The sequence below is a fragment of the Stylophora pistillata genome, chromosome 11 (genome assembly GCF_964205215.1).
Source record: "Stylophora pistillata chromosome 11, jaStyPist1.2, whole genome shotgun sequence".
NCBI classification, from domain to species: Eukaryota; Metazoa; Cnidaria; class Anthozoa; order Scleractinia; family Pocilloporidae; genus Stylophora; species Stylophora pistillata.
In genome coordinates, this window is record NC_142529.1 from 14,874,808 (window position 1) to 14,898,559 (window position 23,752).

A 23,752-nucleotide genomic window follows, 5' to 3' on the forward strand; every position below is an offset into this window, starting at 1 on the left:
AGGTGATAAAAATAGAGTGTTGACATACCTGAGCATTGTTCCAGTAATGATATTACTATCAGAAAAATGATTTGTGGCCGAAGCATCCCTTCAGGAAAATAAAGTGACTTTTTTAATAATATCAATGAAAGCCATAATCATATTTGTTTATCACTTGTGTAAACTTCAAGTTGGTAGTTTTTAGCTGGTCAAAAACTTAAGTGAAAAAAAAACCACATCAATGTAGGTCACTTACTGAAAGATGGAGGCGTCAACTAGATTTTGTCCTGGTTAGGTGATGATAATTCAAAAGCACATTTGTTGGCTTTACTTATTTTCCTGCAAAGTGGTTATCACATCAAAATACATCATGAGGAAGTTCATAAAACCACAGGGGATTCATATCCACCTTATCACATGCTCAAGTTTGATTGCGTAAAACATTGACCAATGCCCTTTATGATCAGTTGGCTCTCTCATTATTATTGTAATTACTTTAGATTTAAAATGGCACATTACAAAGCTTAGCTGATTTTAACTGTTTGCTGCCTAAACTAAGTATATACAAAAGCATTGCCAAAAAAGTGTAAAATGTTCATTTCTCTATTTCAAGCTCTCTGTGACATTACAAATTGGTATCTCTGCCATGCATTGTGATATCATTCATTTTTACTCGATACATTCAATTTTCCCTGATAGCGAAAGTAAAGACACTGATTAATCATTTATCTCAGTACAGTTCTGGTCATTTTAGGTGTAGAGTAAAACCGGGAAAATGCTTATCTGAATTTCTCTCAAAGTACATTGATTCTGGAACTAAAAAATTCACCTTCTTGGTTACAATATCTAGTTTTTAAAAATGTAAAAATCTCTGTGGACCTCTACTCTTCATGGGGGTAATTTGTGAATGAAGCTCAAGTATAATCCAGAAATCACAAAGGAAAAGAACTCAATATGAACTCTGTGTCAAGTGCAAATTAATGTCAAACTACTAGGATACTCCAAAAAAAAAAAAGAAAAAAATTGAGTAGCACTGTAAAAGATCGGGTCAAAATTGGGTCAAACTGGGAATTTTATATTTACTCTCACTCACTCACTCATCTCGACACCTTTTGTGGCTTCGCCTCCTGTAGGATGTAGTAGCCACAAAAATTCATCAGCCTTTGTACGGGGCTACCCGACGTATCCACAAGCATATAGCTTAAATCGTGTGCATATCATCCAGATTCCGAGTGCTGCACCTTCTTTCATGGGAATTTGAACAATTCCAAATTCTCAGACGATATACTGCTCCATTTCTTTGTCAACTGATTCGGCTGATCTACCGAATTGCACCGCGTTCGCCCCCTACCGAGTTCGCCCCTACCTTGTACTGTTTTCGCCCCCCACACTTTTGAGTTCGACCCCACCAAGTCGAGCTCGCCCCTTGATTGAGTGATGTCCAAATGAGTTGATTTGTGACGAAGGTTCTAGCAGAATGTGCCAAATGTCAAGTCAGCAACGACCATTTTAAATTTCGGCAATCTAGGGTTACCAAAGCAACTGTATACACTGAAGTAAGTGATAATGGCAACCGCACTTTTAAATCAAAGCAACATTGCTCAACTTATTATTCGGACGGAAAAGGTGTGAAACAACCTCGGTTTATCTAACGAACACGAAATATATTGCTCATAACAACCAGACTTAAGAAGATCCAAACCACACTTTCATCGCATAGTGTTGATCATAACAACAAGACCTGAGAAGATGCAAACCTCGCTTCCATCGCGACAGCATTGCTTAAGTTTTTAGCCTTGTAATAAATGTGTAACAGTTTTAATGATACTTACCTCGTTTAGCTTTATTTTTGAAAAAAAGACGGAAGAGTTTACGAAATCACGATTTGATCACGCTCTTGATTATTAAGACTTTAAGATTTTAAGCCTTTGGGTTCGGTCAAGTTAAAAAACGGCTCCTTTAGGAGCCACCTAATCTATAAAGGTCATGACCAACGAAAGTTCCAGCATAGTTGTTTCCGGTTTGTTTATTCCTTGTTTCCAGTCGCCCCAGCTCTCGCGCACTTATGAACTTTCAAAATGGCCGTCAGTCAAATACAATTCAAAACTTGTCTTGGTTCTAACTTGTTTGCAATTTTCGAAAAAAAATAAAGGTACATTACTCATTCTGGGGGCGAACTCGACTTGGCGGGGTCGAACTCGAAAATTGTGGGGGCGAACACGATATAAGTTACGGGTGAACTCGAAGGGCCGAACTCGATAGGGGGCGAAAGCGGCGGATACCGATCTACCGACCATTTGCCAATAAAATGGCGTGACGAGTTAATTTTCCATGAGGTTTCCATAAGAAGACGAGAAACGGATATTTTTCGATCATTACTCGGGCTTCCGCAGGAAAGCCCGAGTCTGAAAATGGAAGCCGTTTTGGTCGCCAAAAGGGGGATCATGGTCCCAGGCGCTCCTTGCGTAAACCGCGGGTACTGGGAATGAGACTACGACAACTTGTGTTGTCGTGAGCTCGCTCTTCGTAAACAATGGAATGGGCCGGTTCACGAACTTCATTGCTTGAAAGCTGGCCAAATGTGGAAAGTTCACACTAGTTCTCACGAGATAACAAATAAGCCATACGTGGGTTCAAACTACGAAAATACTGGCAAAACTGTGACGGCCAATTTAACAACAAACTATGATGCTGGGACGAACACCTCCCTTGCTAAAAAAAATCAAGAATGTCCGTGAACACAAGTTCGAAGGTTGCGCTAACAACAGGATACTGACAAAAGCAACTGAAATAGTTAGGTTAAATATATAAGCTTAGCTCTTCCGTCAAATATTCCGTTTCTGTTACTGGTGTTTATTGGGTTCAATACTTGTAAAGTACGATTTGGTATTTCGTACAGAATCACTATTAACAAATTGGTTCATGCGTTAGCGTGCGTTCATCGAGACTTGAACCACGCGGGAAGTTTGGAGAGCACGAAAGATGCCTAAGAGGTGCTCGAGGCGCAGCCGAGAGCAACTCTAGCTTCTTGAGTGCTCTCCAAACTTCCCAAGTGCTTCAGGTCTTCTTGAACGCACAGCTGACACATTAAAAAATTGTTTTATAACATTTTCAACGCGGTAATTAATGTATAAAGAGCGGAAATTCCATCTCCTACGTTTCAGTGCGTTGTTTATTTTGTTTCTAAAAAGTATTTCGTTATTCTTCAATGATCTTGTCTCAGATTGGTCAAAAACTGACAGATGAATTCAAGCGTGGAAATGAAGAGTTACGAAACGAGATTAAACCGTTGATTGTTTTGTTTTACCTTTCTCTTGGTTCTTTCTAAGGGGTAAAAAGGTCTATTCCCAAAGAAAAAGTAAACAGATCTTCATCGGCTTGTTCGAAGTCACTCGCGAGAAAAAAATTTCTTCGCGAGACAGTTGTCTGCTGAACTCACCGGCGTGCACAAGGGGAAATTGACGCCGGCTCGCGCAATTTAATTTGATTGCACGAATTTACAGCCCAGCAAGTCGGGTACATTGCCTTTCCAGAGGTAACCCCGCCCTCCTTAACCAGTATGCCGCAAATCCATACAAGTGTCAACGCTCTGCGACTAGTAAGGTTAGCAAGCCTATATGTGAGGTGTTGGATAACGGCACTATTTTCCCCCGACAAAGGAGTACGTATTATCCGAATTCAGAGATCCATATTCAAAGGTATAGGAAAACTACCAGGGGGCAAGTATCACATCCAACTCAAGCCAGACGCACAACTTGTACAACATCCACCACAAGCAGTACCTGAGAAAAAGAAAGCAGTATACAAAGAAGAGCTTGAGAGATTGTGCAGTTCGGGAATCATTCAACCAGTTCAGGGACACACAGACTGGATCAACAGAGTCGTTCCTGTCTCTAAGCCTGATGGATCAATTAGACTATGCTTAGATCCAAAGGACCTTAACAAGAGCATCAAAAGGAACCAGTATTACACGAAGACTATTGATGAAGTTAGCGCTGAACTCCACGGAGGAAAATATTTTAAGCTTGTTGATGCCAAGTCGGACTACCGGATGGTAGAATTGGACAATGAAAGTTCAGTTTAAACTGCCTTCAACACTCCATGGGAGAAATACAAGTGGCTCCGACTTCCCTTTGTTCTTAAAGTCAGCGCAAACGTATTTCAGGAGAGGTTGAATGTAGTCCTTAAAGAAGTGAAAGGAATCACGGGATGCATTGACGACATCCTCACGAGAGGGGTGGATTCCAAGGATAATGACGTAAATCTACTTCAGTTACACGAAACAGCACGAATGAACGGAATTAAGTTCAATCCAAAGAAGTTGCAGTTCAAAACAACTAAGTGTGAGTTTTCGGACAGATTATCACGCCAGAGGGTATGAAGAGCGACGACAAAAAGGTTGAGGCCGTCAAACAGATGAAAGCCCCAAAAGACAAGAAAGTTCTACAGAGTTTCCAGGGAATGGTCAATTATTTGAAACGCTACTCAACCAAGTTGACGAGACTATTCGAATCACTCAGATCACTGCCTCGGGAAGAAACGGAATGGACCTGGGACTCTTCCCATCAAGATGCCTTCGATGCCATCAAAGAAGAGCTCTCCAGGACCCCAGTACTCGCGTACTTGGACCGGAAAGCAGAGCACATTATTCAGACTGACGCTTCAATAAAAGGGCTGGGTGCCGTATTGCTGCAAGAAGGAAAACCAGGGATCTACGTATCCAGAACTCTCACTCCAGCCGAGGAACGCTATACCAACATCGAGAGGGTATTGCTAGGAGTGGTGTTCGCCATGGAGAGGCTTTATAACTATGTGTATGGTGAACCAGTCAGAGTTGAAACAGATCACAAACCTCTAGCAACGATTTGGAAGAAGAGTATTGCCCCTACCAGCCCGAGATTTCAACGACTTCTTCTGAGGCTTGCAATATACGAAATTAAAATCGAGTACATCTGTGGGAAGGACAACTCAATTGCAGACGCTCTTAGTCGAGTCGACCCTCTCAGTCCAAAACCTATGGACTCAAAGCAGATGGATGTGATTCCAGTGTACCACATCACTTCAAACGCTCCAACTACAGACAACTGACTTGACAGAACCAGAGTTGCCATCACTGCTGATTCGGCCTTGAACCAGGTAAGGGATTACATCTTTCACGGCTGGCCGCTTAAGAGGAAGTAACTCCCACAACGATTGCAACATTATTGGAATTACTGTGAAGAACTCGCAGTTGAAGATGGCCTGATATTCAAGACACATCCACTTGTGATTCCAACTTCACTGAGAGCAGAGTATCTAAAGGATCTTCAAGTGGAAGTTCGCCCAGGCGATATGAGGTACAGACTGAATCCGGTGCCCGGTACTTCAGGAATCGTCGACATATTCATCAAGCGATTGAAAGCCAAGCAGAGGAACTAAACCAGGCCTTGGTAATTCCCGGAACGAAAAAAAAGTCACCGAGACCTGGACTTGTCAGACATCCCAGCTCAAGAGCAGCTGATATTGCTGACCAGCCACCACCAAAGCCATTGCCCAAACAGTGTGTGCTGGAAAAGACCCCTGTCGGAATTGCGTTGTCTCGTCCACGAAGAGCTATTAAACCACCTAGGAGACTAACTGAACAAATCTAGAGACACTATAAGAGTTTAAGAGAAATGTATTTGTAGGAGGAAGTTGCAACATGCTATTGCATCTTCAATTAGCCAAGGATTGTTTAGATCGTTATTCCCAGAACGTACCATTCTTTGCCCATATTTAATTAGCTGTAGATCGCGCTAAATAATTATTATTCCGAGCGAGTTTGATTTTGTATTTAAAAAGAAAAACGGTTAGGACGCAGAATAATAAATTTTTCTCTCTAAAAAAAGGGTTCTCTTATCAGGATATATTTCTTCATGCCGGAGTCGAAATCTACATGAGGAAATAGCGACAGTTCTTACTCATTGAACATACCAAGGACCGAAGAAATCTATACCACAACGGGTAAATGGGGGTGCTTGCTGAACGCACGACTTTGGTGCGGCAGCCATCTTTTGTTCTCCCAGGGTACCTCACAGATAACGATATGTGACACAGTTGGAAATAAACTGTCTCACCATTGTGTTTCCGCTGATAATCCACTAGCCACTGGAACGAATTTCGTTCAAGGTAATCCCTCTTCCACTTTAAAGTTCACCACTAAATTTTCTCCGGTTCTTATTGGTTTAAATCGATCACGTGACGCGATAGTGTTCATCCGTGGAGAGACACTATGAGCCCATAGTGCCCGCCCGCGGAAAATACCCGGATGTATAGTGCCCGTCCGAGAAAAATACCTGGATTGATAGTAGTCATCCGTGAAAAGTTTTGAGTAGTTTGACGGCCGCGAAGTTAGGCAGATCAGAAAACAGTGACTTTTTAATTCTGACAGGTATAACGTATTATTTAGCCAATGTACGGTTGCGAATTATTGACATTTGTGACAAGCTGTAGGCGCGGAAAAAAATTTAGTGGTCAACAATAAAAACAATAGAGTGTTTATGTCCCGGAACTATCGGTCTGATAGTTGCCCCTCGGAAATTTGATGTTCTTAAAACTAGCATATTTGTTTTAAGAACATCAAATTTCCGCGGGGCAACTATCAGCCGATAGTTACTCGACAGAAACACTCTATTGTTTCAATGGTGTGTTCTTCCATGTGCGTGACTGATAACCAGTGAGGTGACATGGCTTCACTTTGGCGGGATGATCGGGGTCTTCAGAGCTTCTAACAGATCTGCCTTACGTATTCGTCCACGAACTCTTATGATACCGTCTCTGTCTAGAAATGGATCCAGTTTGTGAAGAAAACTTGTCTTTTTTAACGCAGTCTTCTTTTCTTTGTCCAGTGTACGACTACCGCACTTGGCGTTCGCTTGGATGTTTTGGAGAGCTTTTATTTCTGAAGGAAACCTCTACTTCTGCTTCCTCTTCGTCGGCGACACTGGGTCCTGTGTTAGCAGAGGTATCCTCGGTCGATTCCTGCCCAACTGTACCATCACTAGGCTCCTTCCCCTAGGATACGACTTTATTTCTGAGGTTTGTATCTCAAGCCAAGCGCTACAGCTATCGTCGCTTTCTGCCAACTTGAGAATCTGCTTAGTCTCTCACCGTACTAGTATTAAATGCAATTTTCTTAACCTCCAGATAATCGGGCTTACGTGGTCCTCGAAGTTCTCTTCCTTCAGCCGGCTGACTTTGGGTACTCTAAGGAAGTCAGGTCCCTGATTTTTCTACAAAGTCATTCGGTGGTATGCCCCTTAAACCTTCGTCTGCAGTATTCGACGTAGAGTCCACCTAGTGCCACTGTTCTGGGGTAGTGTGATCAGGAATGAGCTGAACTCTATCGGCTACACAGATGTGAAAACGACTGGATTCGTTACTTATAAACCCTAGAACGACCTTACTGTTCGTCCAATGGTGGTCTTCAATGTTTCCATACTCCAACTCATCCTTCAAAATGTCACCAACCTTTAGAGATAGAGTGGCAGCCGCCAATTCCAGCCCTAGGATGCTGACTGTCTTCTTTGGCGTTACGCGAGCCTTACCCATAGCAAAAGAAACTTATTGACCTTTGAATTCTTCTCCCACCTTACGAGCATATCCTTTGGAAATTATTTCAGACATAAAGCTGCAGCGGTTTGTGTAATATCTGGCATCGGACACCGGACGCTTGCTAAGGCTATTCAGGGGCTTCTCTGCATTCGCATAGTTGTTTGGGAGCGGAATGTTCTGATGTTTAAATGGGAGGGGCATCTCGTAATGCCTGTCTTCTACATAGACAACACCATTTTCCGTTGTTTGGTAGAGCTTGATATCATCCCGTGACAATGCCGTCCCTTTTTCTTTCTTGGAGAAGTCCAATTCAAACATTCGCTGGACTGCCTGTGGTGTGATCTGTTCCTTAACCATTCTTGGTGGGACCACATATTCACGGGCTGATGAGGAGCCTTCTTGTTGATCAACATGTATTCTGTTGCACGCAATGCTTTGAGAAGAGAAGATGGGGCCATTTATGTACCATCGAAGGAGCGAGCATACTGCGTATGGATCTGACGCCTCACCGTAAACAATTTCTTTAGGTCGTAAGGCACTTGGAAGATTTAATACAATTAGAATGACAAGCCCCACTTCGATGTCTTCCGTGTAGGGGGGTATTCGGGACTAACTTTTCTTAAATGAGACATCTTACTAATCACATCAGGCCATAGTATTTCGTTGGGGTCCACTGGAATGGTAGGGCGTGTGAATGCTCTGGGTAAGTCTAACATAACATCTTCCTAGCTAGCTACCACTAATCCTTCGATAGCCTTTATTCTCACGCTACTTGTTCCGTGGATCGTTGTAAGAATTAGGTCAGTGTTACTCCCTACAACACCGAGTAACTTTTCTGATTTCTCATTGACGAATGTTCCGCTACTGGCATTGTCTAGCACGGCATAAACTTTTATCCTCTTGGCTGGGTTCTCCTAGTGAACTAACCAGACAGGCAATATCCCCATGTTGATTGGGACGTCTCCAGGTTCTATCATGTTGCAGGTGGCAGTGTGACTTGTACTAACTCAAGGTTTGTCTCCAGATTGATTATTGTCACTCACGTCGTTCGATCTCTTTTTTCAATCGTTGGGTGGTGCTAACTGCAAGTTTTACATTTCAGCCTTTCCTTGCAGTGCGTTGCAATGCGCTGGTCACTAAAATAACCAAAGTATACCTTCTTCTCCAAACCAACGTTTCGCCGGTCACTCAAAGATTTCTTAAAAAAGTGTTCGCACTCATTCAGATTGTGTAGTTTCTTGCATAAATACCACGTTTCTGTCCGTTGGTATCCACTTTCTCGATGTACGTTTGTGACTTGGCTTGTTCCTCTTCCTCTCTTAAATGGCTTTTTTATGAACTTAACGTGAGTGGGCTTGTCTCGCTCTTCGCGATTTTACTTGTTAACCCTTTCTTCCGAGAAAACAGGATCTATGGCAAGTTCGGCTTGTTCTCGCACAAATTGTGAAAACTTCTTCAAGTCAGCGATTCTTCCTTTGACACTCATGGTCCCACTATTGTTTTCGGTCCATTCACTTCTCAAATTTCGAGGTAACTTTTCCAACTATTGTCTTAGTACGTGAGCAGTGTTTAAATCACCCATATGTGATCTGCCTTTCATCATGGACTTTACTTGATCAAGGGTGATAGAGAAATCTTGGAGAGCTGAGCCATTGTTCGGTGTGATTGATGTCCAGGAAGACAGCTTCTTGATATGGACGTTAGCTATCTTAAATGGATCGCCGAATTTTCTCTTTAACAGCCCCTTAGCTTCTTCTTAGCATCCTTCTGATTTAGACAGCTATGAATAACTTCTTTAACTTTATCCGAGATGTACTGGCCAAGAAAATACAAACTTTCACAGGAGTCGTCAACCTTTGCTTCGATCAATGTTTCAAAGGCTGTCATGAATGAGGGAAATTCCATGACGTCGCCATAAAACATAGGTGGCTTGATGGTAAAAGACTTCGCTTGCTGGGTATCTATAGTTTGAGACAATTCCGTTTGCTTTTTTGGAATGTCAAAAATAACCTGAAACGTAGTGTCCTTGAGTTGGTTATGAGTTAGATGACAAGTACGTTGAGTAGCCTTAAAAGCCATATAAATACTGTGGTGTTTGTGTAATCCCCATCGGTTGATCTCCAGCGGAATATATGACCGCAGGCTGGGTTTGATATGATCTGTACCTAAAGGCTGTCCGTGGGGGTGTGTAATATTTCCCAAAGTTGCAATGCCTCTAGAGGTTTCAATGAAGTACGCTTCATCTGCTGATTTACATGCCATAATCGGCGTCTCGTACAGGGGTCCTTTCTGTTTTACTATATATGTTGCGAGGGGATTTGCTTGAGGGGGACCTTGTGGCCTTGATACATACATGAGAGTAGAGCTTACATGGAGTGACATTGGAGCAGGTACTGAACTTGAGAAGCTAACTGATGATATAACACGAAATAATTCCGTATCGATTGAAGACGAACGTGAATGCAACACTTCAAAACTGACCTCTTCAAAACAAACCGAAGATTTCCTGTTGACTTTTTCCATATCCGTAGTCAACCTTTGCAACCATAAATCCATCGGAAACCCGCAGAAAAATTGAGTGAACCACAGTTATCCGTGCAGGTTAAACCATAATCCGTAGAAAAACTTCCGTGAGGCCGAGTTGAAACTGTTGCCGCGAACAGTGACCAACCGTATAAAATAGGGACCTTAAGCAACCACGACGGCGACGGTAACGAGGACGTGGAAAAACAAGAGATCTAATTGGCAGAACAATAGCTCGGCACGTGCGTTTTGAAAATTTGTACGTTTCTTAGCCGTCCAATGCAAAACAACAACGTGAAATCGCAAAATTTACGTCGTCTGCGAACCAAAACCGCGACGGCAAATTATTTTAATTTTCATTTAGAACTCAACGCTACTTTTATACGTCCTACTGAAGTTGAGCTGTGGCGCCATATGAGACAGTAAGGTCCTGCAGCCATGTTTGAAATTCTAACTAAGAGTAGAAATTCATTTTTTAATCGGAGTCTTCCTTGGCGTTGCCGTCCTGACTGCTTAAGGTCCCTAATGAAACCTTCACGAAGGCTTTGAGAAAACTCACCCTAAACGTTACAATCCTTAACGCAACTTTAAGACCGTAAAATCGTGACACTGAACGATATATAGAGAGAAATAGAGAGAGGTTTTGATTCGGTAGCCTCGTGGCACTGTTCAAAGAGGCCGCTACCGCGCATGCACGAAAACTTAAAAGTCCCGTACAGCAACCCAGGCGACGGCCGTGCGTCGATCAGCCGCGACAGGCATTGCAGACCATCAAGTTCATGGTTTAAATCTTCATTTGAAAGTTCACGGTATTAGAGGCCTTTTTTTCATACTGCTCGATAAGCAGAATCATAAACAAAGAGAAAATGTTTCCACTTATTTCTTGATGAAGTGATTGTTCACTCAGTTGTTACTTGATATCTATTTTCAGCAGTGCAATGGCTGGGTATTGAATATGTATAAATATTTTGAAGCAGGTGAGTTTGTTCCATGATGACTGTATGAGGAGCAATTTATCCTTGATAAAAAGAAAGGTCTTCAAGATTCTTTGATTTTTGTTGCTGCTGAGCAACTACAATGTATTTAATTTTATAATTTTGGAGGGTCTATCTAGTTCAATGTCTTTAGAAATGAAAAATGGCTACCAACCTTTTGGGATTGGCTACCTTTTTAGAATATTTAGGAGCGAAGTGGCATTAAAAAACGCTAATTTTACGCCCTACATCGATTTTCTAAAATTTTTTTGGAAAAATATTACTTGTCTCCTTCCAACTAATGTTATGAAGATATCTATCACATGTTACCAGTTCGAAAATACATCATATATATTGAAGAAAGCTTGCTTTTTTTGACCAAATTCATCCCTCGCTTTCACCTCGCGAAATGACCTCCGCCATGTTCCTTTCCATTCTTCTTGTGACCAAACGAAGAGGCCCAGTATTCATTGAAAAACGTAACGGTTAACCACATGGCGTCTACACGTGGAAAACCTATCCGTAGACCCCAGTAGGGGCCTTTGCGGCCCGCACACCCTCAGCACGAAGGGAAGGTAACAAAGTTACCAGCTATTTCTTATTTTTTACCTCCTATCCAAAAAATTTAGCAAGAACCCTGTACTATATGTTTATCGTTACGTCGAATAGTCCTCCATGAAAGCTGATCAATTTTTTTTAAAAGATGACCGCCAGAAGCGATAATTTTCTTCCGGATATTGCTCATAACATAACACTCTTTCAAAGCCATGCATATTCCGTTTGTCGTAAAATTTTGCTGTTAAGAACATTTGATGCAAACATCACCAAAATGTGCGATATATGATTTTTGAGCTTACGTATTAAAAACTACAGTACTATAGCCAACGAGGTGCATAGTGTCAGTTCCAGAATTGGTGTACTTTTGGAGAAATTCAGATAAGCCCTCCTCCTATCTCACCCTAACATAGAAAATGACCGAAACTGTACCGAGATAAAATAATTGATTAGTGTGTTCACATTCACTCTCCGGGAAAATTGAATGCATCAAAGTAAAGACAAATAATGTCACCATGTATGGTAGGAGTACAAATTTGATAGAGAGATGAACATTTCATACTTTCTTGGCGAAGTTTTTGTATGAAAATGAGTTCCCCTGGCCGCGAACAAGCCGCCGTTATTACCACGGAAAAAAGAATGCGGCAATATTTAAAAGGGCATTTTTGTGCATCCCCTCTGGATGCCTAACTGTGTGCAATATTTGAAGAATTTCTCAAGATCTTTGAATCTTACAGAGACTAGTTCTTAAGGTTTTTAGAAGTTTTAGAACTTCCTCAAATGATTGCCAGCCATTAAGTCGCCAAATGTCTCATCCTATTCCTTACTCTAAAGACAGGTGGTGGGAGGTCAACTTTACCTCCCGTAATATTGTGCAAAGTGCGTTTTCCGTCTTTGGTTGGTCTTGATCTGTTTTTGTCCTGTTCTTCTCTTTTCAACTTTTCATTTAGGTGACAAATTTTGGATTTCAAGATGCGAAATACCTCTCTCAAGAACATCAGCTTGGAGCAAAGTAGCATAATTCTAAATTTAGATCTCATAAACAAAACATCTTTACGTTTTATTACCTTCATGCCTGTTTACTCTGGAGCAGCAAGCAGAATACTAGGTATCATTCATCCTGGTAATGAAAAAACGAACACGTTATTTCAGATGCAGACCAGCAATCCACATGGGTTTTTTTTATATGGTTAAAATTTGCAAAGTTCCTAGTACCATGCCACATGGGCGAAGTACTACTATTTGTGTTTAAATTAACAAACTGGGTGGAGGGCCTCGCACTTCTTTTCAAATCCATTAAATCTCAAATGGCCAAAATATGATCCTCATCGTGCGCCAACTTCTCTATCTATAGCAGGTCATTTTGTGTTCCTGAAAAGTGGTACGTAATGGGAGCTCGGTCGATTTGACGCAAAAGACCTGAACTTTGTTTCAACCACAACTGTTCACAAAAGAATTAATTCATTCTAAGCCACCTCTCCAGTGAAGATTCTGGCTGAAACAATTGTTTTAAACTCACTGGTAGACATAACGCTTTTGAAATCTTAGCCTCTTTAAATTGTCATTATTGATATGGGAAAGACGTTCTTAAAGCTGAGTTTTTCTTTTAATGATAAAAATTCAAAGAACATTTTACTTCCAGTTCTTTCTTTACAATAGGTCATTTTACGACTATAACATAAAATGGAAGCTCGGTCATACTTTATTCCGGAGAACTGAAAATATTTTCTTAACACAGCTCTGCACTAAAGAATAAACTCATTCGTAGTCGCGTTTCTTGTGAAGATAATGGCTGTCTCAGGCAACTGTGTCTTAAAATAGGTAGTATACACCACACGTTTAAACCTCTCAGGTTTGAACTCGTCGTTTTTCATCTACTAACATGGTGAACTCGCTAGTGTGAAGACCAAAACTTTCTAAACATTATCATTGTGAAAAGGGAAAGTATCCTTAAAGTTTTTAATTTTTTTTTTGTATTTAAAAAAAAATTAAAATTCAAAGAAAATTTTACGAGCGAAAACAGGCCGCATCGATACTCGCACCGTGCATTTATGATAATAAAAAAATAATATGGAAGTGTGCATTTACCTTTTAAAGTTGAGTTTCTTCTTCAACAATGGAGTAATTTTCCCCCGAACTTAACGCGTGAGAAGCGCACAGGAAGTTTAAAGTACAAGCATTATTTTGGCATACGGTTAAAACATATACGTATAAAGTGTTGAACAACCAATTATCGCGGCTTTTGAAACAAAAGAGCAGAGGTTTTCAAACATAACAAGTTTCGCCTTTAATTAGAATAAGCACAGACCAGCTGAAACCAGATGAGCACAGAATTGACTTTATCCGCGCGAAGAGTCCATTTATCATCAATCATTTTTAAACTTTGTCCGAACCTATAAGTCTATTTTAACTCATTAAAGCAGAGCTCACAAAGCCAGCGTAGCCTCATACTCATACAATTTAACAGTTGGCTCATGCTTTAGCGCGCACTATCGAGTAATGGAGCACGCGGGAAGTTTGGAGAGCACGAAAGAAGCGTAAGAGTTGCCCGAGGCGATAGCCGAGGGCAACTCAAGCTTCTTGAGTGCTCTCCAAACTTCCCGCGTGCTCCATAACTCGATAGTGCACAGCTGAAAGCATGAACCAATTGTTTTAGAACAAAGCCGGTGGAATTTTGCATCAAATCTGATACGAAAAACGGACAACAATATCAGGATTGATTGTTCGCGGTAAGCGAAATATGAAGCAAAATAGGAAATAGTTTTTATTTCAAGTTTTCTGTTTAAGGCTCGAGCTTTATTTTACTGCAGTTTAAATACTTAATTCTTTATTTTTAAAAAAGAAGTCAAGCTCAAGAATGGAACTTTTATTTAACAATTATTTCCTGATTAAATATAAAATTCTCCTAACGACAGACAAGAAACTCTGCGGTTTAATTGGTTAATTTACAACACGCCAGATTTTCTGTTTCTCTGAGAAAACGAACACTTCGCGAAAGAGAAGAGTTAGCATAAGTCAAAATGCTGCAAAAATTATATCGATTACCGAAAATAGACCATTGCAAAACGGTCTGAGTTAACACTGAGAACAGTATAACAGTAAATGTCAACAAGTGTGGCTAAAATTTGATCCAAGAGTGATGTGGACATTTTGAACAGTGCAGTTGTTAAAGAAAGATCCGAAGCCGCTTGTGGTTTTCTCAGTTGCAGTGGACACAACGAGGCCGTTTTCCTGCACTTCTTTCTGTATGTTTATGGCGGTTACAGTGGCAAGAGATTCGAATCTGTCAGAGGTCAAGCCTTTCGAAAGGACTTCGCTGCAGGTACGGAGCTGTGATGTCGAGGGCTGCGTGTTGTAATGTAAAAGACTCTGTTCGCTACGGTGACCAGATTGCCATTATGTGGCGGTTCTCTACACCAGTATTCGACCATAAGGTGATTGCGGTGGCTCTGACGCTGTGGTTGTTGTACATTGTGGAGAGTTTTGCTTCCTCACTGATGCTTTTCATCATCCCGTCGAGTTTGTTGCCACCAACTGGTCGGGCGTCGAACCAAACTTTATCGTCATAATTCCACTTAGAATTCTTTCTCGGATACTGAAAGAAAGCATCGCACCGAGGATTGAGTTTGGCCATGTAAAACTTTAAAGCTTTGTATACGTGGTTCTCTTCATGTGTTTCATACATTCTTGCCAATTTCTCGTTGCTGGATACATCAGTGACTCCTCCGGGATGTTTTTTGTCGCTTCATCATGCGACATTGTGACAAATCTTCTTCCCTACGCATCAACTTCAAACTTGAAGCTCGTTTTCTTCAGCTGCCTCTGACCTTCTCTTCCTCTCCGTCAAAAGAATAAAATAACGTGAAACCATACATTGCGGAGGAGGGCGAGTGGATTACTCGGTGCAATGGCTAGCGAGGCTCTCAACTTCATCAAGTCTTCGCTCTATGGCTGGCTTGTGGGTGACATTTTCCTTGCCCTGGCGCTTCAAACGGACTATCTGAGCGTTTAACATTTCATTTGATCGTTGAAATTGAGGATCTGAACTCAGTTTGAGCCCTCTGCTTAGGGGAGGTGCATTCAGGTATCTCTCAAAAGAGTGCCTGAAACCAAGGAGACAGTATTTGCTGTAGGATTCCCCGGACTTGTTCCTCGCTTCGCCATAGAACCTGCGCAGGTTTCTGTCCATTTGTCCTACCGTCATGTTTTCCATTGAAGTTTGTATTTGTTTCTCGTTACACCAAGCTAAAATAAAAACAAGTTTTCTTTGAGTTAAAAGAGAAACCATTTAAAAGTTACTTTCGTGAAGGAAAACCAGACAGAAAGACTGTTATTGCTACATTTGTAATTTGATGTAATTAAATGTGTTAATCCTTTTGCAAACAATTTTTCCGGGAGTTTTACTATTCCCGAGAACAACTGTAAATATATATTTAACAATTTTAAAACGGAAAAATTTAAGCTTACCTTTCAAGGTTGAAACAGACCAGTTTGTCATTTGTCTGGTATTACCAGAGTGTCATTCTGTCAAAATTTGTTGCATTTCACCCTCGAACAGAGAAGCGAATCGTGACGGCGCTGATGCCGAGTCTCCTTTTCCGTTGTTTTTCTTTTTTTATGCCACATTTAAGAACTCTAAGCCAAGGGAAAAGGTCGGAAAATTTTCTCTGTTTGTATACGTTATTGTCACAAAATATATTATTTTTCCCCGCGCTAACAATGGCCGCTCCCGCGAGGAAAAACATTTTCTGGCGAAGCGATTTCCTCACGCTATCAGCGTGCACTATCGGGATTTTGAGCACGCTTACGTATAATGAATTGGATTGTGCGGCTCTGCTAGCTATGTTCTAATTGCTACTAACTCGTAGAGCCGAGAAAATTTGGTTTCAATTGACCCTAAAGCATGAACTAATGGAACATAATTTAACGTCATTTAAATAATGTTTAAAGATTGTCCCTAAATATCTCTTTATTCATCCGCTTTGACTAAAAACAATTATCGGTAGGTTTATCTCGTTTTTCGCTCTTCTCTTGAAAAGGGGAACATTCACAAAATATCAAGTCTTGGTGAATAACTGCAAGAAAAAAAACAGTTGGATTTTCCTATAATACAATACATTGTGCACAAATTTCTCACGGCGGCGCGCGTATTATCTCAAAATAAGAGCCTTTTTTTACTATTCATTCATTTGTCTGCTGTCCATCGGTCACAATCCACAAAGTTGTGTCGTTGTTTTCTTGTGGTAAGGGAGTGTTTTTGTGTAGGGTAGTAATGAAGTTTTTCTTTTGGGCCTTGTATTGAACTGCATTAAAATTTAATACATAAATTTTATAAGCATTATATTATAGATATAATAGTGCTCTTCAATTGCTTTTGGCTAAGATTCGTTTCCAGTAGCCTCTTCATGTGGCGCCACATGTGACTGACTTTGTAAACTTTAGGAACGTCGGTAGCTTAGCAACGATCTACGGTGGTTCCAAGTCTCCTTCGTCACGTGCTTGATCCCATCTTTACAATGTATACGAATGTCGTTATTTCACAAAAAAAGTAGAAACAAAATGACCCTTCAAAGGAATGACGTCATATGGGTGACATAATTACTAGTAACCCAGTGTTATTTATCATAGACCACTAATTCAAAATAGTCGGCAGAGTAAAAGCAAAACAAATCAAAGCTTCCGTGATCAAATAGATGTCGCATCAATACAATTTTCAACCGTTTTAATTTTCACTGATTCACATACTGATCAAATCAGTCAGAGAAAAACAATACATCGCACAATCTTTTAATCAACCCCACTGCCGACCGCTGACTCAAACTACTCAGCTAACTAAAACAAACAAACAAACAAAAAAAAACAATTAAATCTCCCTTAATCAAAACTATATGGCATCAATCAGATTTTGAAATGTTCTTACTTTCACAGATTCGCATGCTGATCAAATCAGTCAGAGAAAAACTGTACAAAAACTAACAATCTTTTGGATTAACCACAATGGCGAGGGTTAATATTCTATACCATAACTATGCATAAGATGGTAACGTGTGATACAGTGGTGTAAAGTGCTAATGAACAAGGAGGCGAAGAAAGTTGACCGTATAGAGGGTGAAGGTGTAGGTGGAATGCTCTTGCTAAGTACAAACGTGTAAATGACAGAGTAATCGAAATATAAACACCTACGTGAAATGAAATGTCGTCCAGATGAAACTATTATAGAACTTTTTATTGTACAGCATGGAGCTCACCTAAGTAGATCATGGGACTTTTCCTCAGAAAAAGTACTTGGAGCGATATGAATGATTTTTCAGGCTTTTAGCCTTTGGAAAATAAAAAGTTCTGTTTGGTAAGGTTTTATTGAGTTTCCAAATGATACAGGACAACAATGCTTTGGTCTCATAGCCACAGCCGAAATTACTCATCAATAACAAACACCAATGTATTCAGAGGCTTTGCCTTTTATATATATATTTTTCGTCATTAACTACCGTTTGCAAAGACGATCTGTTCAGGTATTCTGCTGATCGCAAGTACCCCATGGTGGTGAGCCCTATTTGGACATTGCCTCTACTTAGTGAATTCCAGGGAGCTCTTTTATATAAAAATTAAAAAAGAAAAAAAAATTATCAAGTTAACTTTGTCTGTGTGACTCAATAAAAGCTCCCCGTTCTTTTCCTCTGGCACTCTCATAACAGATTCACACGCTACTTCCTATAAGTAATTCTCCAGCTAACAGGTGATGGAGAAGTTTTCAGTTGTAATTAAAAAGTAATCACTACGACCTATTGAGACAAAGGTTATCATTGTCATCAACCAATGATAAGTAAAAACAGGCTACCTTCTTGAAGCGCGGGAAAACGCGAGTGAACACGTTGGGATTGGTTTCATTTTTCCATTTGATTGGTTGAGATGGTGTCGCATATTTTTTAGAAACCAATCAAAGAGCGAAGTAAACCAAAACTCAATGGAATCCAGGATCATTTTAGGGCAATCAAATTCCGCGTCACGAAAATTGTCTTATTTTTTTTACTGCGCATAAAACGCTGGGCAGTCGCCTCCTATAATTTGCTTTCGCGCTATAAATCGCCTCCTAGCAGACAACTCAACTGAAATCCTATCGTGACAATGTAACGTTGAGGCGCTTTGAAAAAACTAGACAAAATTTATAAACATTTGACAATAAAAAACTGCGATAAAATATTATAAAGCATGACACGACGTTTCGACGTTTCCAGAACGTCATTATCAAGTAAACTAAAATAATAAAATCGAGTATATATATAATGAAGCGGTGAATAAATTACAAAACGTTAAAAGTTAAACAAAGAGTTTAGCCCTAATGGAGTCGCTCTGGGTGTTTAAATTGGGCCTTATTGTTCTTATGTACAACATTTCATAAACAAGACAATCCCATTTCGTGCCGCATTTTTTAAGCATTCTAAACTGGCTCTCATTGAGTAAGTCAATGTTCCCATGGGCATCTCTCAGGTGGCGACCAATGGCAGAGTATCGATGATCAGCAATGCGTTGAAACAGATGGCGCGTCGTATATCCGACGTAATTTGAATCACACAAATCACATTTAAAACAGTAAACAACACTATGCTGATTTAAGATGCGTAGCTTGATTTCTTTAAGCTTTAGGTCCTGCTCAAGTTTCTTACTGGTGTAGACTGGTTGTACATCAATGCCAATTTTTGAACTGAGATCGCGCATTTGTCTTTTGGCAATGTTCACTGAGATTTGATCTTTGAAAGGAATACTGACTCTTAAAGTTTCAACAGATTTTGTCTTAGTATCTGGTGTAGAGAAATAATCACATTTGTCGATAACAAAGTTCACCAAAGAACTAGGGTAACCAAGGCGATGAAACATAGATTTTAGATGCCTACACTCATCGACGAATGCTTGATGCGTAGAGGACAATTCCTTTGCACGATGAACCATTGTTTTGATAAGACACTTCTTGTAGCGCAAATCGGTGTGACTTTGAAAGTGAAGTAAAAGGCCCGTGTTCGTAGGTTTACGATAGACCTGAGTCTCCAGCTTGTTGCCGTTCTTTGTTATCAACGTTCCAATAAAAGGAATTGAATCGTTGTTGGAAAGTTCCATAGTGAAATGAATACTAGGGTGGAGTCCATTGAGTACATTGAGGAAACTTACAGCTACATCGAGTCCAGGCATTATTGCAAGCGTATCGTCGACATAACGCTTGTAATAAGAAGGAATTAAATCATCGTTAGATAGTCTTTCTTCCAGATGGCACATAAACACGTTCGCCAACAAAGGACCAAGGGGGGACCCCATAGCAACTCCTTCATACTGTTCGTAAAGTTGACCATCAAATTGGAAAAGTTGGTCAGTGGAAGCCATTCTGAGAAGTTGAGTGAGCTGATGCTTCTGTAAGTTGAGATCGTACGTTGAATTGAACCAATCATCGGTGAAGGCTTTCTCGACAAGGATGTTGATGGTTTCCTGAACTGGGACATTTGTGAACAATGACGTTACGTCGTATGAAGCTTCAAAATAAATTGAAAAGTTCTGGTCTCGGTCGTTCGAAGGTCGGATAACGCTATCCATTGAATAATCCTCTATCCGGTGGATACCAATGTACGTTTTGGTATCACTTTTCCACTGGTCAGCGATTTATCCGTTGGATAGCGTTCTCCGCCCTTTCTACAACTGGGCCCCGACCATTATCGAGATTTAAATTTTTTTCTCTGTACTTTAGTTTCTTTTTTCTCGAAGTCAGATGTGTCGACAAAAGCGTGCTGTGTACGTTATTCTTTCCTTCTGATTTTTTGGTTAGATGTTCCATAACATTGAACTTTCGCATTTACCATAATATGATTTGAAACTCGCGATGAGTTTTCCTATGAAACCGTCGTATATTTATCGCTTAAGATTTTGAAAGGCTCATAAACATCACGTCTTCAGTATAGTCGGTAATGCGGCAATAAGGCGTAACTAAGTTCAACTTGGTAGGAGACGCCTATGGCACTTATTAGCGGATTCTAATTAGAGATTTATTTTGGCTCCGCGTTACGCTTAAAGGTGTCACACTTTAACGAGCTACTCACTGTTATTATGTTCCAGAGTTTAAGTAGTGGTTGATAATGAAAACGATTTGGGTTTGTATCATCTTAACTTTGGGCCTGTCTTCAGGTAGGAGACATTTAAATGCACATACTTCGTTCCGAACTTTTATCAACAATGCACATTATTTTATTAGTACTGACATTAATGTTGTCCTTGCCCTCGTCATTGTAATTGTCATTGAATAAATTGTTTGAACACAGCTTTAAGTTTAATCGTCCGAGTGAGGACATTCTTGGGAAGGAGTGTTATCAGAATTAGTGACAACGGAAGTCATCGTTAGAGTTGATCAACTGAAGAATTCTGCTGTTGTTGTTTAAACGTCACTTATTACTTTAGACAGCGGTCCTTCGGAGGAACACACTCACCAGAACGACCAGACTTCACGATCCTTTTCATAATTTTAAGAGTCGTTATCATAATCATTATCACACCGATCTACGATCTCTAAACGCGATAAATCTCTCCAGGTGTAAAGCAAGGTCAAACTATTCAGCAACGCACGGCAAATGGCAGATTAATCTTGAGCCCAGAAATGAATAACAATACACCTGTCAAAGTGAACAATGCCCATTGCGGAATCAATAGCACTTGTGGATTTATCCACAACTACCGCGAATTTTAATCTTTCAGTGCGTCAGCTGTTAAACCTTAACCTTGCGGACCGTATCAAATATTTAGTGATGGGAGCTCTTTCCGAAGCTTTTGGAAACCGTATACAAGTTTATAAGTTTTCGTCAGGGTTCAAAGGAGCTTCGGACAACGTTTTACACTAATTCTCCTGAAATTTGTCATAGAATTTATGCAAGATAACTTCATCTGATGTCTGTCTTGATAGTAAATACAGTTTGCTTTCAAAAGAAAGATTTTATGCGATTTGACTTAACGACAACCGACAATCTGGTCTCAAATAAGATGTCGAAGTTTCTCAAGGGCTTTTCGAGTTGCGGTGTGGCTGAATTGTAGGTAGTGTCAAAAGGCATAGCCTACAAAGATGTAAGGTCTTTATGTTGTTAAACGGTTTGCCTCGATGAGAGGTTTACTTCGGACAGAAATTTGCTACTAAACGGTCTCTTGATGCATCTCGATTGTTTCTGCGATATGCGAAATGTCGGTATGTATGAGTATGTTCTTCCCATACGAGTAATCGAAACAATTGAAACAGGACGGTTTTAGCATCCCAAGGAATGTTGGCAAAAGAATTCGAAATCACCTAGGAAATTATATCAGAACAATTAATCAACAATTTTTACTGAGCCCGTAGCGAAAAATTACTATTTATTTGTGTTGATATCATGTTTATAGATATTTCACTTGAATGTCTTTCTCTCTTTCAGATTTATCTCAGGCAAAAGGTTTGTTATTTTACACTACTCTTTGCATTTATGGATATATTACTAAATCATGCGCGAGACATATATCATATCTGGCGAGTTTCATGGACGCAAATTTATGTCATACGCCATATCTTTGAGGGCAACATTTAGTTCAGCTGTGGCTACACGCAACATGCGAGACACAAAGTGTCAGTACGTCGACCTCCTAAAGATACATATTAACGCAATGTTACGACCGGTAGGTGGCTGTCGAGATCAAAAAATGGACATCGCGATTCTGGCCGACGTATCAAAAAGCATGACTCGTGAGCAGCGAAGCGATCAGATAAAACTAATCAAAGAGCTGGTGGAAAAGAAAGGCGTTTCCTCCTCTAGAAATCACTTCGCTTTCATGACCCATGACCTTTGCAAAGGAAGTCATTATCGAAAGCAACTTCAACGATCAGTCATACTACGAAGCAGACAATTTGAAAGACCTTTTTCAGACTAAGTCAAGCGTGCTACCTAAGTTCTGGGGAACACGAACAGATCTGGCCATGGATATCGCCACCAAAGAGTTGTTCACCAAACAAGGAGGAGACAGGTCTGATGCTAAAAACGTCCTAATCATGTTTACAGATGGGAGACCTGTCAAGACGAAGTGGGATAAACGACCTGATGTTCCGTTTGAGGATTTCCTAAGGGCATTAGAGGTGATAAAACGGATTTTCAGCTGTACAGAAATTTCTCTTAATACGATAACCGAAAGTTAATCATTCGATGCAATACTCCTCCGCGATATACGTAACAGTATTTTCATGGATAGTGGATTCTTTGGTTGTAGCTTTATACGGCTGGCTGTTCTCCTCAGTTCAGTTCAGTCTTTGAAGGTCTCATTAGGGTTTAGGCGTTAGCCGTAAAAGGCTGAAAAATTAACCGTTAGACGTGAAAAATTTAAACGTTAGCTGTAAGCACTACTACTCCATTCACAATCATGTCTTCGTCACGCCTATTCATATATTTGAATAGGCTTTTGATTAAGGATAAAAAGTATCGGGACAAGCACGCTGATGGTGGTAGGGGGTTGGGGGGGACTGGAACTGCTTGAGTCCCTAACGAATATTTTTCCGCAAATTTTCGCTCTCAGCTTACTTTACGTCGTCGTTGCTGTTGTTTTTGTTTGTTCAGTTCAGTTTAATCTTAACTTCTGAACATATTGTGGGATCTAACACATTTAGCCCAAGTACACACTACTGTGAAAAATGGATAAAATAATATTTCTTCCCTTGTTTTATGAAAATTCTTACAGTATTTTCAGCGAATTTTTTTTTTCTCTCTTTTGAATTTGACTTCCAAAGAAAGATCGCGAAAAGAGTGAATTTGAATCCGCTTATAAAACTGGGGTAAGATTCATCCTTCAGCTCAGTCATTAAAGTCGATGAAGTCAATTCATGTTCTTTCAACAGAGTAAAGGTGTGAGCGTAATTGTGGTAGCAGTCGGTCAAGAAGCATTTCAAGAAAAATCAACAATGTCCAAGATTGCTGGCGAGCCGAAGGGAGTATTGCTTCTGTACCCTAATTTTGATGACCTCTCAGGACATTTGGACGATATCGTCGAAGCTACTTGTGGTAAGCTGTCTTCACTATTTGTTTGGTCTTTCAGTTTGTTAACAATGATTGTGGGTGCGCTTTCCATTAATAGGGCCAATACCGTTAGGCGATATTCAGCCGTTTGGG

At 40.3% G+C, this 23,752-nt stretch overlaps 1 protein-coding gene, 1 long non-coding RNA gene and 1 pseudogene across 2 annotated transcripts; 1 reads left to right on the forward strand and 2 right to left on the reverse strand.

The window, feature by feature from the left end:
* Nucleotides 1–13,780, reverse strand: LOC111346348 (uncharacterized). Its single transcript, XR_002696382.2, has 4 exons — nt 13,692–13,780; nt 12,671–12,723; nt 236–318; nt 1–88 (listed from the first exon to the last, which is right to left on the reverse strand). It is a non-coding gene; the product is annotated as an uncharacterized LOC111346348 (long non-coding RNA).
* A 574-nt stretch (nt 13,781–14,354) lies between these two features.
* Nucleotides 14,355–15,982, reverse strand: LOC111346351 (uncharacterized; annotated as a pseudogene).
* Nucleotides 15,983–20,665: 4,683 nt separating this feature from the next.
* On the forward strand, nt 20,666–22,526 carry LOC111346350 (uncharacterized). Its single transcript, XM_088737585.1, has 3 exons — nt 20,666–20,768; nt 22,037–22,054; nt 22,279–22,526. Exons 1-3 carry the CDS (start codon nt 20,720–20,722, stop codon nt 22,524–22,526), a joined length of 315 nt encoding a protein of 104 aa, XP_088593711.1. The 5' UTR covers nt 20,666–20,719.
* The last annotated feature ends 1,226 nt before the right edge of the window (nt 22,527–23,752 follow it).

Bases quoted from the DNA above. Each gene is read 5' to 3' on its own strand.
- LOC111346350 (XM_088737585.1), top strand. From the start codon at position 20,720: ATGAAAACGATTTGGGTTTGTATCATCTTAACTTTGGGCCTGTCTTCA.